General features: G+C 46.1%; 1 protein-coding gene across 1 annotated transcript in view; it reads left to right on the top strand.

Annotated features, from left to right (window-relative positions):
* Nucleotides 1-1,281: 1,281 nt before the first annotated feature.
* The window catches only part of LOC136460774 (uncharacterized), a 70,439-nt gene continuing 57,431 nt past the window's right edge, over nt 1,282-14,289 (top strand). Inside the window, exons 1-2 of the mRNA XM_066460352.1 lie at nt 1,282-4,668; nt 5,335-5,490. Coding sequence (XP_066316449.1) covers nt 1,282-4,668; nt 5,335-5,490 — 3,543 coding nt within the window. The remainder of the gene's footprint in view (nt 4,669-5,334; nt 5,491-14,289) is intronic.

Below are 14,289 nucleotides of genomic sequence, written 5' to 3'. Positions count from 1 at the left end.
TCGGGCACTCCCCTACTATCAAGTGGTATCAGATTTCCAGGTTGATCGGTGAGCTTTATCGAGTGTTTTCCCGATTCATTTTTGTTCATTACCTAGAGTCCACAAAAGCCAAAAAAATATTTTACTTTCCGCTGTCCTATCAACCTTTGTGCCTTTGCAATTTCGTTCCAGTTTCGCATTGTTGAGTTTGTTTCCGTGGTCGAGTCTTGTTGCTGGTTTAGGATTGTGTTCGTGGTCGTAGTTCAACCGCACCGTTGCTATTCTTTGTTTCCGCCGCTATCCCACCCACCGTTCCCAAACAACAAGTCGAAGCCACCATATTACTCGACTTGCCCCCGCTAGCCGCCTTGTGTGATCTCTCGCCGCCGCGCTAACCCTAGATAGGTTGCCAGCCGCTGTTATTTCTCCTGCATCGCAGCCCTCCTTACATCATCTGGCGCCTACCTACTGCTGTTAGTCACAGGGACGATTGATCCTGTGATCGGTGTTGGAGTTTAGGGACGCTTTGCCCTAACTGCCGCCGCCGTGTTGTGCCTTCCGAAAAACATAACTTGAGATACCTTCGGTAAAACAGGCATAACTTTTCGCTCGTTTGTCAGAAAAATCTGAAATTTTTTGTGGAGCATCTCAACACCATTTGGAGCCGACCCAAACTCACCTTCGGTCTGTTTGGTTTCGTCAAAATCCCCAAAAAAATTCGGGAAAATATAGAAAAAAAATTGTCAAGGGATTTGCACGTTTTTCAGAGAACGTGTTGTTTTTCTGTAGGCCACATAACACCTCAGTTGTAGGTGCCAATTTTTGTGGTTCCATCTTTTGTGATCCTTGTTCAGAGAAAAAAAAAATAGTGCAAAAAAAAAAAAGTTGATTCCTACTAGTACCTTTTGGAAAAAAAAAAAGAAAAATCCGGGCTATTTGCTTGTTCTGTGAGTTCTTCCCATCGTCCTTTGTTTCACCTTGTTGCGCTACGTCTAGGACACGTCTTAGCCAGCACTTGTGACTTGTACTTTGGATACTTATTGAACATTCGCTAATCTGCATTCGTTAATTGCTAATCCTTGACTTGAGTGCGGCCTACCCAGAACTCCACATAGTTCTACGACGAGCTGACTTTGTTCCCAGGCAATCGCTGCTCCAATCTTTCACGAGTTCCTCCGGTCGGTTGTGGGTCGCCCCTGTGTGCTAGGTAAGAACGGATAAGACATTGATAACAGCACTAGTGTGAGCGCCTTGTGAACCGTTACACCCTATTTTGGCATCGGTTTTGTGTTTGCGCTAACCATGGCAGGCGACGGCGACGACGTGAAGGATGAGCTGCAGGACATGCGGACACAGATTGATGGACTTGCCACCGACATCAAGACGATGCATGAACGGATGGATTCCACGGTCACTACGGCGAACGAGCGGTTCGATCAGCTAGACCTCTCGCAGACAGCCACCAAGACCACGCTCGACACCATCGTGTCACGCCTCGACTCATTGAGCACGCTGGTCGCAGATCTCCAGAACGATTATGTTGGTGACACGGAGCAGGACGGTGGAGACCGTCAAGGCCGCGCTCGCCGTGTGCCACGCCGTCCCGGTAATGATTCTTTTGCTAAGATAAAATTTAAAATTCCATCTTTTAATGGCAAATATGATCCTGCTGCATATCTTGATTGGGAATTAGAAGTCGACCAGAAATTTTCATGCCATGATATTCCTGCTAATTCTCAAGTTAAAGCTGCTATTAGTGAATTTACTGATTTTGCTTTAATCTGGTGGCGTGAATATAAACAAAAACATCCCGCTACAGTTCCAACCACATGGGATCAATTAAAAGCTGCTATGCGATACAGATTTGTACCTTCTTATTATGCTCGCGATTTGCTTAATAAAATGCAATGTTTTCAGCAAGGTTCACAATCTGTAGAGGACTATTACCAGGAATTACAAAAAGGCATGATTCGGTGTGGGTTAGTTGAGGAAAACGATGCTGCTATGGCACGTTTTCGTGGTGGTTTAAACCGTGAAATTCAGGATATACTTGATTACAAAGAGTATTATGATATGACCACATTATTTGAATTTGCTTGCAAAGCTGAACGTCAAATACAGGGACGCCGCTCGAAGCCATATTCTAACTCTTTTGCAGGACGAAGCTCGACATCCGGTTCAGCACCCGCGCCCCCTGCACCGTCCACACCCACCACTACACCACGTGAGCGGGCAGCCACTTCTGCAGGTACTCCTCCGTCCACAGGTGCAGTTCCTTCCACACGCCGCACACGGGATATTCAGTGCTTTCGTTGCCAAGGATTTGGCCATGTGTCTCGGGAATGTCCGAACAAGCGTGCCTTGCTCATTCGTGATGATGGTGAGTATTCTTCCGCTAGTGATTCTGACGATATTCAACCCGCTATGCTTGCCACTGACCATGCAGCAAAGACGGACGTACATGTCAACCCGGACGACGCCGATAGGTATGAAAGTCTTGTTGTGCAGCGTGTTCTTAGTACACAGGTCGCTACGCCTGAGACGAATCAGCGACACACTCTTTTCCATACCAAGGGCGTTGTGCAAGAGCGATCCATTCGCATCATCATCGACAGCGGCAGCTGCAACAATTTGGCGAGTACCGCGCTGGTTGACAAGTTGTCTTTACCCACTCGTAAGCATCCACATCCATATCACATTCAATGGCTTAATGATGGTGGGAAACTAAGAATTACTCGTTCGGTCCGTGTTCCTTTCTCCATGGGTGCTTATTCTGATTTTGTCGATTGTGATGTTATTCCCATGGAAGTATGCTCTCTGTTACTTGGGCGACCTTGGCAATATGATACTGATAGCTTGCATCATGGTCGTTCCAATCACTATTCTCTCATGTTTAAGGGTCAAAAAATAATTATACATCCAATGACACCTGAACAAATTCTTAAAGATGATCTTGCTCGAGCTGCTAAAACTGCTAAACAACTTGCACCATCGACCTCTGTTAATTCTGAAATCAAGTTAAATGCTCCTGTTTTGCTTGCTACACGAGCTGATTTTGATAAGTTACACGATGCTACTTTCCCATGCTATGCCCTTATATGCTCTCGTGTGCTCGTTTCCCTTGATGATACACCGTCTTTGGATATTCCCCCTGCTGTTGCTAACATTTTGCAGGAGTACGCTGATGTCTTTCCAAAAGATTTGCCACCAGGCCTTCCACCACTTCGTGGCATTGAGCACCAGATCGACATCATTCCCGGCGCACAGCTCCCGAACCGCGCCCCGTACCGTACAAATCCGGATGAGACAAAGGAGATCCAGCGACAGGTACAGGCGTTGCTTGACAAGGGTTATATTCATGAGTCTCTTAGCCCTTGCTCTGTTCCTGTGTTACTTGTTCCAAAGAAAGATGGCTCTTGGCGTATGTGTGTAGACTGTCGTGCTATTAATAACATTACCATTCGCTACCGATATCCTATACCACGCCTTGATGATATGCTAGATGAGCTTAGTGGTGCCATTATTTTTACTAAGATTGATTTGCGTAGTGGCTACCATCAGATTCGCATGAAATTAGGTGATGAATGGAAAACGGCTTTTAAAACGAAATTTGGGTTATATGAATGGTTGGTTATGCCGTTTGGTTTGACGAATGCTCCCAGCACTTTTATGCGTTTGATGAATGAAGTTCTGAGGCCCTTCATAGGATTGTTTGTAGTTGTCTATTTTGATGATATCCTTATTTACAGCAAGTCTATGGAAGAGCATTTAGACCATTTGCGTGCTGTTTTTGATGCGTTGCGTGCGGCCAATTTATTTGCTAACATCGAAAAATGCATGTTTTGCACACAACGTGTCTCGTTTCTTGGCTATGTTGTTACTCCACAGGGCATTGAGGTGGATAGCAGCAAGATCGATGCCATTCGGGCGTGGCCTACACCGACGACGGTCACACAAATTCGAAGCTTTCTTGGCCTTGCAGGTTTCTACCGCAGGTTTGTTCGTGATTTTAGCTCCATTGCAGCGCCTCTACATGAGCTTACAAAGAAGGATGTCCCCTTTGCTTGGAGTGATTCGCAAGAGGTTGCGTTCAGCACCTTGAAAGATAAGTTAACCAATTCTCCTCTCTTGCAGTTGCCTGATTTTACTAAAGTGTTTGAGCTTGAATGTGATGCTAGCGGTATTGGGCTAGGTGCTGTTTTGTTACAAGAAGGAAAACCTGTTGCCTATTTTAGCGAGAAATTAAGTGGTGCTAGCTTGAATTATTCTACTTATGATAAGGAGCTTTATGCTTTAGTGCGCACTTTGCATACTTGGCAGCACTACCTTTGGCATCGCGAGTTTATAATTCATTCTGATCATGAGGCTTTAAAACATATTCGTACCCAAACAAACCTGAACCGTCGTCATGCTAAATGGGTAGAATTCATTGAGTCTTTTCCTTACATTATTAAACACAAGAGCGGGAAAGAAAATGTTATTGCTGATGCTTTGTCTCATCGCTATACCATGCTATCACAGTTAGATTTTAAAATTTTTGGCCTGCAAACTGTGAAGGATCAATATGTGGATGATGCTGATTTTAAAGATGCTTTTGCCCATTGTATTCATGGCAAACCATGGGGCAAATTTCACATACAGGACGGGTTCCTGTTTCGCGCTAACAAGCTGTGTGTTCCAGCTAGCTCGGTTCGTCGTTTGTTGTTACAGGAAGCGCATGGAGGCGGTCTCATGGGGCACTTTGGCGTCTACAAGACGCATGAGGTGCTGGCTGCTCATTTCTTTTGGCCCCGGATGCGCGCTGATGTTGAGCGCCTTGTTGCACGTTGCAATACTTGCCAGAAAGCTAAGTCACGATTGAACAACCATGGTTTGTACATGCCTTTGCCTGTTCCTACTTCCCCTTGGCTTGATATTTCTATGGACTTTGTTTTGGGATTGCCTCGAACTAAGAAGGGGAGGGACAGTATTTTTGTGGTTGTTGATCGTTTCTCCAAAATGGCTCATTTTATACCTTGTCATAAGACTGATGATGCTAGCAATATTGCTGAATTGTTCTTTAAAGAGATTATTCGTTTGCATGGTATTCCAAATACAATAGTCTCTGATCGTGATGCTAAGTTTCTCAGTCATTTTTGGAGATCACTGTGGAATAAAATGGGAACTAAATTGCTGTTTAGCACTACTTGTCACCCTCAGACTGATGGGCAAACTGAGGTGGTTAATCGAACTTTGTCAACCATGCTTAGGGCTGTTTTAGATAAAAACTTGAAACGTTGGGAGGATTGCTTGCCTCATGTTGAGTTTGCTTATAATCATGCAACGCATTCTTCTACAAAAATGTGTCCCTTTCAGATTGTTTATGGTTATATTCCTCGAGCGCCCATTGATTTGTTTGCTCTTGATGCTGAGGACGCTCCACACATAGATGCCGCTGCACATATTGATCAAATGATTAGCTTGCATGAACAAACTAAACAAAACATTGCTACTGCTAATGCTAAATATCAGGTTGCGGGTAGTAAAGGGAGAAAACATGTTACTTTTGAACCGGGTGATCTGGTTTGGTTGCATTTAAGAAAGGATCGTTTTCCTACTTTACGTCGTTCTAAATTGATGCCACGTGCTGCTGGTCCTTTTAAAGTACTAACCAAGATTAATGATAATGCTTACATCCTTGACCTGCCTGCGGAGTTTGGTGTTTCCACGAGTTTTAATGTTGCAGATTTGAAACCTTATGCGGGCGAAGATGAGGAGTTGCCGTCGAGGACGACTTCAATTCAAGAAGGGGAGGATGATGAGGACACCACGAGTACATCTACACCAGCAGCACCTCAGGCGCCTCCAGTTGATCATCTAGGGCCAATCACTCGGGCCCGTGCGAGAGAATTAAACTTCATCATGCTGTTAAGGAACGAAGGGCCAGCGGAATAAGAAGAGGGCCCAATAGGGCAGCCCAGGTGGGGCGCCTAGGGCTGGGAGCCGCCGCCTTTCCCCTGGTGGCGCCCCCCCCTCCTGCCGTCGATCTGGACTCCAGGGGCTGCGCCCCCTTTATTTAGTCGGAGTCCCTTTTGTTTACAACTCGAGTTTTGTTTTACATCTAGCTTTAGCTACTCTCGAACACGGCAATTCCGCGCCGTCTTTGTGTGATTCAGAACTCCACCTTCGAGCGATAATTGTGATTGCTCGCGTCTTTTTCTTGTTCGTTTTTCGATTGCGTGCAGGAAACGATCTTCGTGATCAGGCTGATCTCGCACCGGCGAGGTTGGTAACCATCGGGAGTTGGTTCAGCGATTGCATTGGCGCTTCGGGTTCGCTCGTCGTAGTCGGATCGTGAGGGTCTACTTCCACCAGATCGAAATTATCTCCACTCACCGAAAGATCGGGCACTCCCCTACTATCAGTGCGTCTAAAACGATTTCTGAGCCTATGGTATGTTTGACGCGAAACCGAGCACCTATCTTGCATCGACACTAACACTGTCTCTGAACGGACTGAAACGAGATTCCACATGACCAACGTCACCTAGGAGATCCATCGGGTGCGTCCAAAATGATTTCCAGGCCTATGGTACATTCAACGCAAACCGTGCACCTATCTTGCGTCAAGATTAGCACTCTCTCCAAACGGACCGAATCAAGCTTCCACTTGAGCCTCATCAACTAGGAGTACCATCGGGTGCGTCCAAGATGATTTCTGAGCCTATGGTATGTTTGGCGCAAACCGTGCACCTATCTAACACTATCTCCAAATGGACCGAAATGAGATTCCAAATGACCCACATCACCTAGGAGTTCTATCAGGTGTGTCTAAAAAGACTTCCAGGCATATGGTAGGTTTTGCATAAACCATGCACCTATCTTGTGTCAGGATTAGCACTATCTCCAAATGGACCAAATCGAGCTTCCACCTGAGCCTCGTCACCTAGGAGTACCGTTTAAAACAATTTCTAAGCCTATGGTACGTTTGACGTGAAACCGAGCACCTATCTTGCATTCGACACTAACACTGTCTCCAAATTGACTCAAAGGAGATTCCACATGACCAACGTCACCTAAGAGATCGATCGGGTGCGTCCAAAATGATTTCTAAGCCTATGGTACATTCCACGCACACCGTGCACCTGTCTTGCGTCAAGTTTAGCACTCTCTCCAAACGGTCCAAATCGAGCTTCCACTTGAACCTCGTCACCTAGGAGTACCATCGGGTGCGTCCAAGACGATTTCTAAGCCTATAGTATGTATGGCGCAAACCGGGCACCTATCTAACATTATCTCCAAACGGACCGAAATGACATTCCACATGACCCACGTCACCTAGGAGTTCTATTGGGTGTGTCCAAAACGATTTTCGAGCCTGTGGTATGTTCGGCGCAAAACATGCACCTATCTTGCGTCAACATTATCACTATCTCCAAACGGACTGAAACAAGAATCCACTTGAGCCTCATCACCCATGAGTACCATGGGGTGCATCCAAAACGATTTCTGAGCCTATGGTACGTTTGGTGTAAACCGTGCACCTATCTTGCACCAACACTAACACTATCTCCAAATGGAATGAAATCAGATTCCATATGACCCACGTCACCTAGGAGTTCTATCGGGTGTCTCCAAAACGACTTCCAAGCATATGGTATGTTTGGCATAAACCATGCACCTATCTTGCATCAGGATTAGCACTATCTCAAAATGGAACAAATCAAGCTTCCACTTTAGCCTTGTCACCTAGGAGTGCCATCGGGTGCGTCTAAAACGATTTCTGAGCCTATCATATGTTTGACGCGAAACCGAGCACCTATCTTGCATCGACACTAACACTATCTCCGAAAGGACTGAAATGAGATTCCACATGACCAACGTCACCTAGGAGATCCATCGGGTGTGTCCAAAACGATTTCCAAGCCTATGGTACTTTCAACGCAAACCGTGCACCTATCTTGCGTCAAGATTAGCACTCTCTCCAAAGGGACCAAATCGAGCTTCCACTTGAGCCCCATCAACTAGGAGTACCATCTGGTGCGTCCAAGACGATTTCTGAGCCTATGGTATGTTTGGCGCAAACCGAGCAACTATCTAACACTATCTCCAAACGGACCAAAATGAGATTCCAAATGACCCACGGCACCTAGGAGTTCTATCGGGTGTGTCTAAAAAGACTTCCAGGCATATGGTAGGTTTTGCGTAAACCATGCACCTATCTTGTGTCAGGATTAGCACTATTTCCAAATGGACCAAATCGAGATTCCACCTGAGCCTCGTCACCTAGGAGTACCATCGGGTGCGTTTAAAACAATTTTTGAGCCTGTGGTATGTTTGACGCGAAACCGAGCACCTATCTTGCATTCGACACTAACACTATCTCCAAATTGACTGAAAAGAGATTCCACATGACCAACGTCACCTAGGAGATCCATCGGGTGCGTCCAAAATGATTTCCAAGCCTATGGTACATTCAACACAAACCGTGCCCCTGTGTTGCGTCCCGATTACCACTCTCTCCAAACGGTCCAAATCGAGCTTACACTTGAACCTCGTTACCTAGGAGTACAATCGGGTGTGTCCAAGACAATTTCTAAGCCTATAGTATGTTTGGCGCAAACGTGCACCTATCTAACACTGTCTCCAAACGGACCGAAATGACATTCCACATGACCCACTTCACCTAGGAGTTCTATTGGGTGCGTCCAAAACAATTTTCGAACATGTGGTATGTTCGGCGCAAAACATGCACCTATCTTGCGTCAACATTAGCACTATCTCCAAACGGACTGAAACGAGAATCCACTTGAGCCTCGTCACCCATGAGTACCATGGGGTGCGTCCGAAATGATTTCTGAGCCTATGGTACGTTTGGCGCAAACCAAGCACCGATCTTGCTCCGACACTAACACTATCTCCAAATGGAACGAAATCAGATTCCACATGACCCATGTCACCTAGGAGTTCTATCGGGTGTGTCCAAAACGACTTCCAAGCATATGGTAAATTCGGTGTAAACCATGCACCTTTCTTGCGTTAGGATTAGCACTATCTCCAAATGGAACAAATCAAGCTTCCACTTTAGCCTTGTCACCTAGGAGTACCATCGGGTGCGTCTAAAATGATTTCTGAGCCTATGGTATGTTTGACGCGAAACCGAGCACCTATCTTGCATCGACACTAACACTGTCTCCGAACGGACTGAAACGAGATTCCCCTTGACCAACGTCACCTAGGAGATCCATCGGGTGCGTCCAAAATGATTTCCAGGCCTATGGTACATTCAACGCAAACCGTGCACCTATCTTGCGTCAAGATTAGCACTCTCTCCAGACGGACCGAATCAAGCTTCCACTTGAGCCTCATCAACTAGGAGTACCATCGGGTGCGTCCAAGATGATTTCTGAGCCTATGGTATGTTTGGCGCAAACCGTGCACCTATCTAACACTATCTCCAAATGGACCGAAATGAGATTCCAAATGACCCACATCACCTAGGAGTTCTATCGGGTGTGTCTAAAAAGACTTCCAGGCATATGGTAGGTTTTGCATAAACCATGCACCTATCTTGTGTCAGGATTAGCACTATCTCCAAATGGACCAAATCGAGCTTCCACCTGAGCCTCGTCACCTAGGAGTACCGTTTAAAACAATTTCTAAGCCTATGGTACGTTTGACGTGAAACCGAGCACCTATCTTGCATTCGACACTAACACTGTCTCCAAATTGACTGAAAGGAGATTCCACATGACCAACGTCACCTAAGAGATCGATCGGGTGCGTCCAAAATGATTTCTAAGCCTATGGTACATTCCACGCACACCGTGCACCTGTCTTGCGTCAAGTTTAGCACTCTCTCCAAACGGTCCAAATCGAGCTTCCACTTGAACCTCGTCACCTAGGAGTACCATCGGGTGCGTCCAAGACGATTTCTAAGCCTATAGTATGTTTGGCGCAAACCGGGCACCTATCTAACATTATCTCCAAACGGACCGAAATGACATTCCACATGACCCACGTCACCTAGGAGTTCTATTGGGTGTGTCCAAAACGATTTTCGAGCCTGTGGTATGTTCGGCGCAAAACATGCACCTATCTTGCGTCAACATTATCACTATCTCCAAACGGACTGAAACAAGAATCCACTTGAGCCTCATCACCCATGAGTACCATGGGGTGCATCCAAAACAATTTCTGAGCCTATGGTACGTTTGGTGTAAACCGTGCACCTATCTTGCACCAACACTAACACTATCTCCAAATGGAATGAAATCAGATTCCATATGACCCACGTCACCTAGGAGTTCTATCGGGTGTCTCCAAAACGACTTCCAAGCATATGGTATGTTTGGCATAAACCATGCACCTATCTTGCATCAGGATTAGCACTATCTCAAAATGGAACAAATCAAGCTTCCACTTTAGCCTTGTCACCTAGGAGTGCCATCGGGTGCGTCTAAAACGATTTCTGAGCCTATCGTATGTTTGACGCGAAACCGAGCACCTATCTTGCATCGACACTAACACTGTCTCCGAAAGGACTGAAATGAGATTCCACATGACCAACGTCACCTAGGAGATCCATCGGGTGTGTCCAAAATGATTTCCAAGCCTACGGTACTTTCAACGCAAACTGTGCACCTGTCTTGTGTCAAGATTAGTACTCTCTCCAAACGGACCAAATCAAGCTTCCACTTGAGCCCCATCAACTAGGAGTACCATCTGGTGCGTCCAAGACGATTTCTGAGCCTATGGTATGTTTGGCGCAAACCGAGCAACTATCTAACACTATCTCCAAACGGACCAAAATGAGATTCCAAATGACCCACGACACCTAGGAGTTCTATCGGGTGTGTCTAAAAAGACTTCCAGGCATATGGTAGGTTTTGCGTAAACCATGCACCTATCTTGTGTCAGGATTAGCACTATTTCCAAATGGACCAAATCGAGATTCCACCTGAGCCTCGTCACCTAGGAGTACCATCGGGTGCGTTTAAAGCAATTTTTGAGCCTGTGGTATGTTTGACGCGAAACCGAGCACCTATCTTGCATTCGACACTAACACTATCTCCAAATTGACTGAAAGGAGATTCCACATGACCAACGTCACCTAGGAGATCCATCGGGTGCGTCCAAAATGATTTCCAAGCCTATGGTACATTCAACGCAAACTGTGCACCTGTGTTGCGTCCCAATTACCACTCTCTCCAAACGGTCCAAATCGAGCTTACACTTGAACCTCGTTACCTAGGAGTACAATCGGGTGTGTCCAAGACAATTTCTAAGCCTATAGTATGTTTGGCGCAAACGTGCACCTATCTAACACTATCTCCAAACGGACCGAAATGACATTCCACATGACCCACTTCACCTAGGAGTTCTATTGGGTGCGTCCAAAACAATTTTCGAACATGTGGTATGTTCGGCGCAAAACATGCACCTATCTTGCGTCAACATTAGCACTATCTCCAAACGGACTGAAACGAGAATCCACTTGAGCCTCGTCACCCATGAGTACCATGGGGTGCGTCCGAAATGATTTCTGAGCCTATGGTACGTTTGGCGCAAACCATGCACCGATCTTGCTCCGACACTAACACTATCTCCAAATGGAACGAAATCAGATTCCACATGACCCATGTCACCTAGGAGTTCTATCGGGTGTGTCCAAAACGACTTCCAAGCATATGGTAAATTCGGTGTAAACCATGCACCTTTCTTGCGTTAGGATTAGCACTATCTCCAAATGGAACAAATCAAGCTTCCACTTTAGCCTTGTCACCTAGGAGTACCATCGGGTGCGTCTAAAATGATTTCTGAGCCTATGGTATGTTTGACGCGAAACCGAGCACCTATCTTGCATCGACACTAACACTGTCTCTGAACGGACTGAAACGAGATTCCCCTTGACCAACGTCACCTAGGAGATCCATCGGGTGCGTCCAAAATGATTTCCAGGCCTATGGTACATTCAACGCAAACCGTGCACCTATCTTGCGTCAAGATTAGCACTCTCTCCAAACGGACCGAATCAAGCTTCCACTTGAGCCTCATCAACTAGGAGTACCATCGGGTGCGTCCAAGATGATTTCTGAGCCTATGGTATGTTTGGCGCAAACCGTGCACCTATCTAACACTATCTCCAAATGGACCGAAATGAGATTCCAAATGACCCACATCACCTAGGAGTTCTATCGGGTGTGTCTAAAAAGACTTCCAGGCATATGGTAGGTTTTGCATAAACCATGCACCTATCTTGTGTCAGGATTAGCACTATCTCCAAATGGACCAAATCGAGCTTCCACCTGAGCCTCGTCACCTAGGAGTACCGTTTAAAACAATTTCTAAGCCTATGGTACGTTTGACGTGAAACCGAGCACCTATCTTGCATTCGACACTAACACTGTCTCCAAATTGACTGAAAGGAGATTCCACATGACCAACGTCACCTAAGAGATCGATCGGGTGCGTCCAAAATGATTTCTAAGCCTATGGTACATTCCACGCACACCATGCACCTGTCTTGCGTCAAGTTTAGCACTCTCTCCAAACGGTCCAAATCGAGCTTCCACTTGAACCTCGTCACCTAGGAGTACCATCGGGTGCGTCCAAGACGATTTCTAAGCCTATAGTATGTTTGGCGCAAACCGGGCACCTATCTAACATTATCTCCAAACGGACCGAAATGACATTCCACATGACCCACGTCACCTAGGAGTTCTATTGGGTGTGTCCAAAACGATTTTCGAGCCTGTGGTATGTTCGGCGCAAAACATGCACCTATCTTGCGTCAACATTATCACTATCTCCAAACGGACTAAAACAAGAATCCACTTGAGCCTCATCACCCATGAGTACCATGGGGTGCATCCAAAACGATTTCTGAGCCTATGGTACGTTTGGTGTAAACCGTGCACCTATCTTGCACCAACACTAACACTATCTCCAAATGGAATGAAATCAGATTCCATATGACCCACGTCACCTAGGAGTTCTATCGGGTGTCTCCAAAACGACTTCCAAGCATATGGTATGTTTGGCATAAACCATGCACCTATCTTGCATCAGGATTAGCACTATCTCAAAATGGAACAAATCAAGCTTCCACTTTAGCCTTGTCACCTAGGAGTGCCATCGGGTGCGTCTAAAACGATTTCTGAGCCTATCGTATGTTTGACGCGAAACCGAGCACCTATCTTGCATCGACACTAACACTGTCTCCGAAAGGCCTGAAATGAGATTCCACATGACCAACGTCACCTAGGAGATCCATCGGGTGTGTCCAAAATGATTTCCAAGCCTACGGTACTTTCAACGCAAACTGTGCACCTGTCTTGTGTCAAGATTAGTACTCTCTCCAAACGGACCAAATCAAGCTTCCACTTGAGCCCCATCAACTAGGAGTACCATCTGGTGCGTCCAAGACGATTTCTGAGCCTATGGTATGTTTGGCGCAAACCGAGCAACTATCTAACACTATCTCCAAACGGACCAAAATGAGATTCCAAATGACCCACGGCACCTAGGAGTTCTATCGGGTGTGTCTAAAAAGACTTCCAGGCATATGGTAGGTTTTGCGTAAACCATGCACCTATCTTGTGTCAGGATTAGCACTATTTCCAAATGGACCAAATCGAGATTCCACCTGAGCCTCGTCACCTAGGAGTACCATCGGGTGCATTTGAAACAATTTTTGAGCCTGTGGTATGTTTGACGCGAAACCGAGCACCTATCTTGCATTCGACACTAACACTATCTCCAAATTGACTGAAAGGAGATTCCACATGACCAACGTCACCTAGGAGATCCATCGGGTGCGTCCAAAATGATTTCCAAGCCTATGGTACATTCAACGCAAACTGTGCACCTGTGTTGCGTCCCAATTACCACTCTCTCCAAACGGTCCAAATCGAGCTTACACTTGAACCTGGTTACCTAGGAGTACAATCGGGTGTGTCCAAGACAATTTCTAAGCCTATAGTATGTTTGGCGCAAACGTGCACCTATCTAACACTGTCTCCAAACGGACCGAAATGACATTCCACATGACCCACTTCACCTAGGAGTTCTATTGGGTGCGTCCAAAACAATTTTCGAACATGTGGTATGTTCGGCGCAAAACATGCACCTATCTTGCGTCAACATTAGCACTATCTCCAAACGGACTGAAACGAGAATCCACTTGAGCCTCGTCACCCATGAGTACCATGGGGTGCGTCCGAAATGATTTCTGAGCCTATGGTACGTTTGGCGCAAACCATGCACCGATTTTGCTCCGACACTAACACTATCTCCAAATGGAACGAAATCATATTCCACATGACCCATG

Source organism: Miscanthus floridulus, chromosome 1 (genome assembly GCF_019320115.1).
Source record: "Miscanthus floridulus cultivar M001 chromosome 1, ASM1932011v1, whole genome shotgun sequence".
NCBI lineage: Eukaryota > Viridiplantae > Streptophyta > Magnoliopsida > Poales > Poaceae > Miscanthus > Miscanthus floridulus.
Note: the sequence above shows the minus strand (reverse complement) of the source record. Positions and strands in the feature narration are given on the sequence as shown.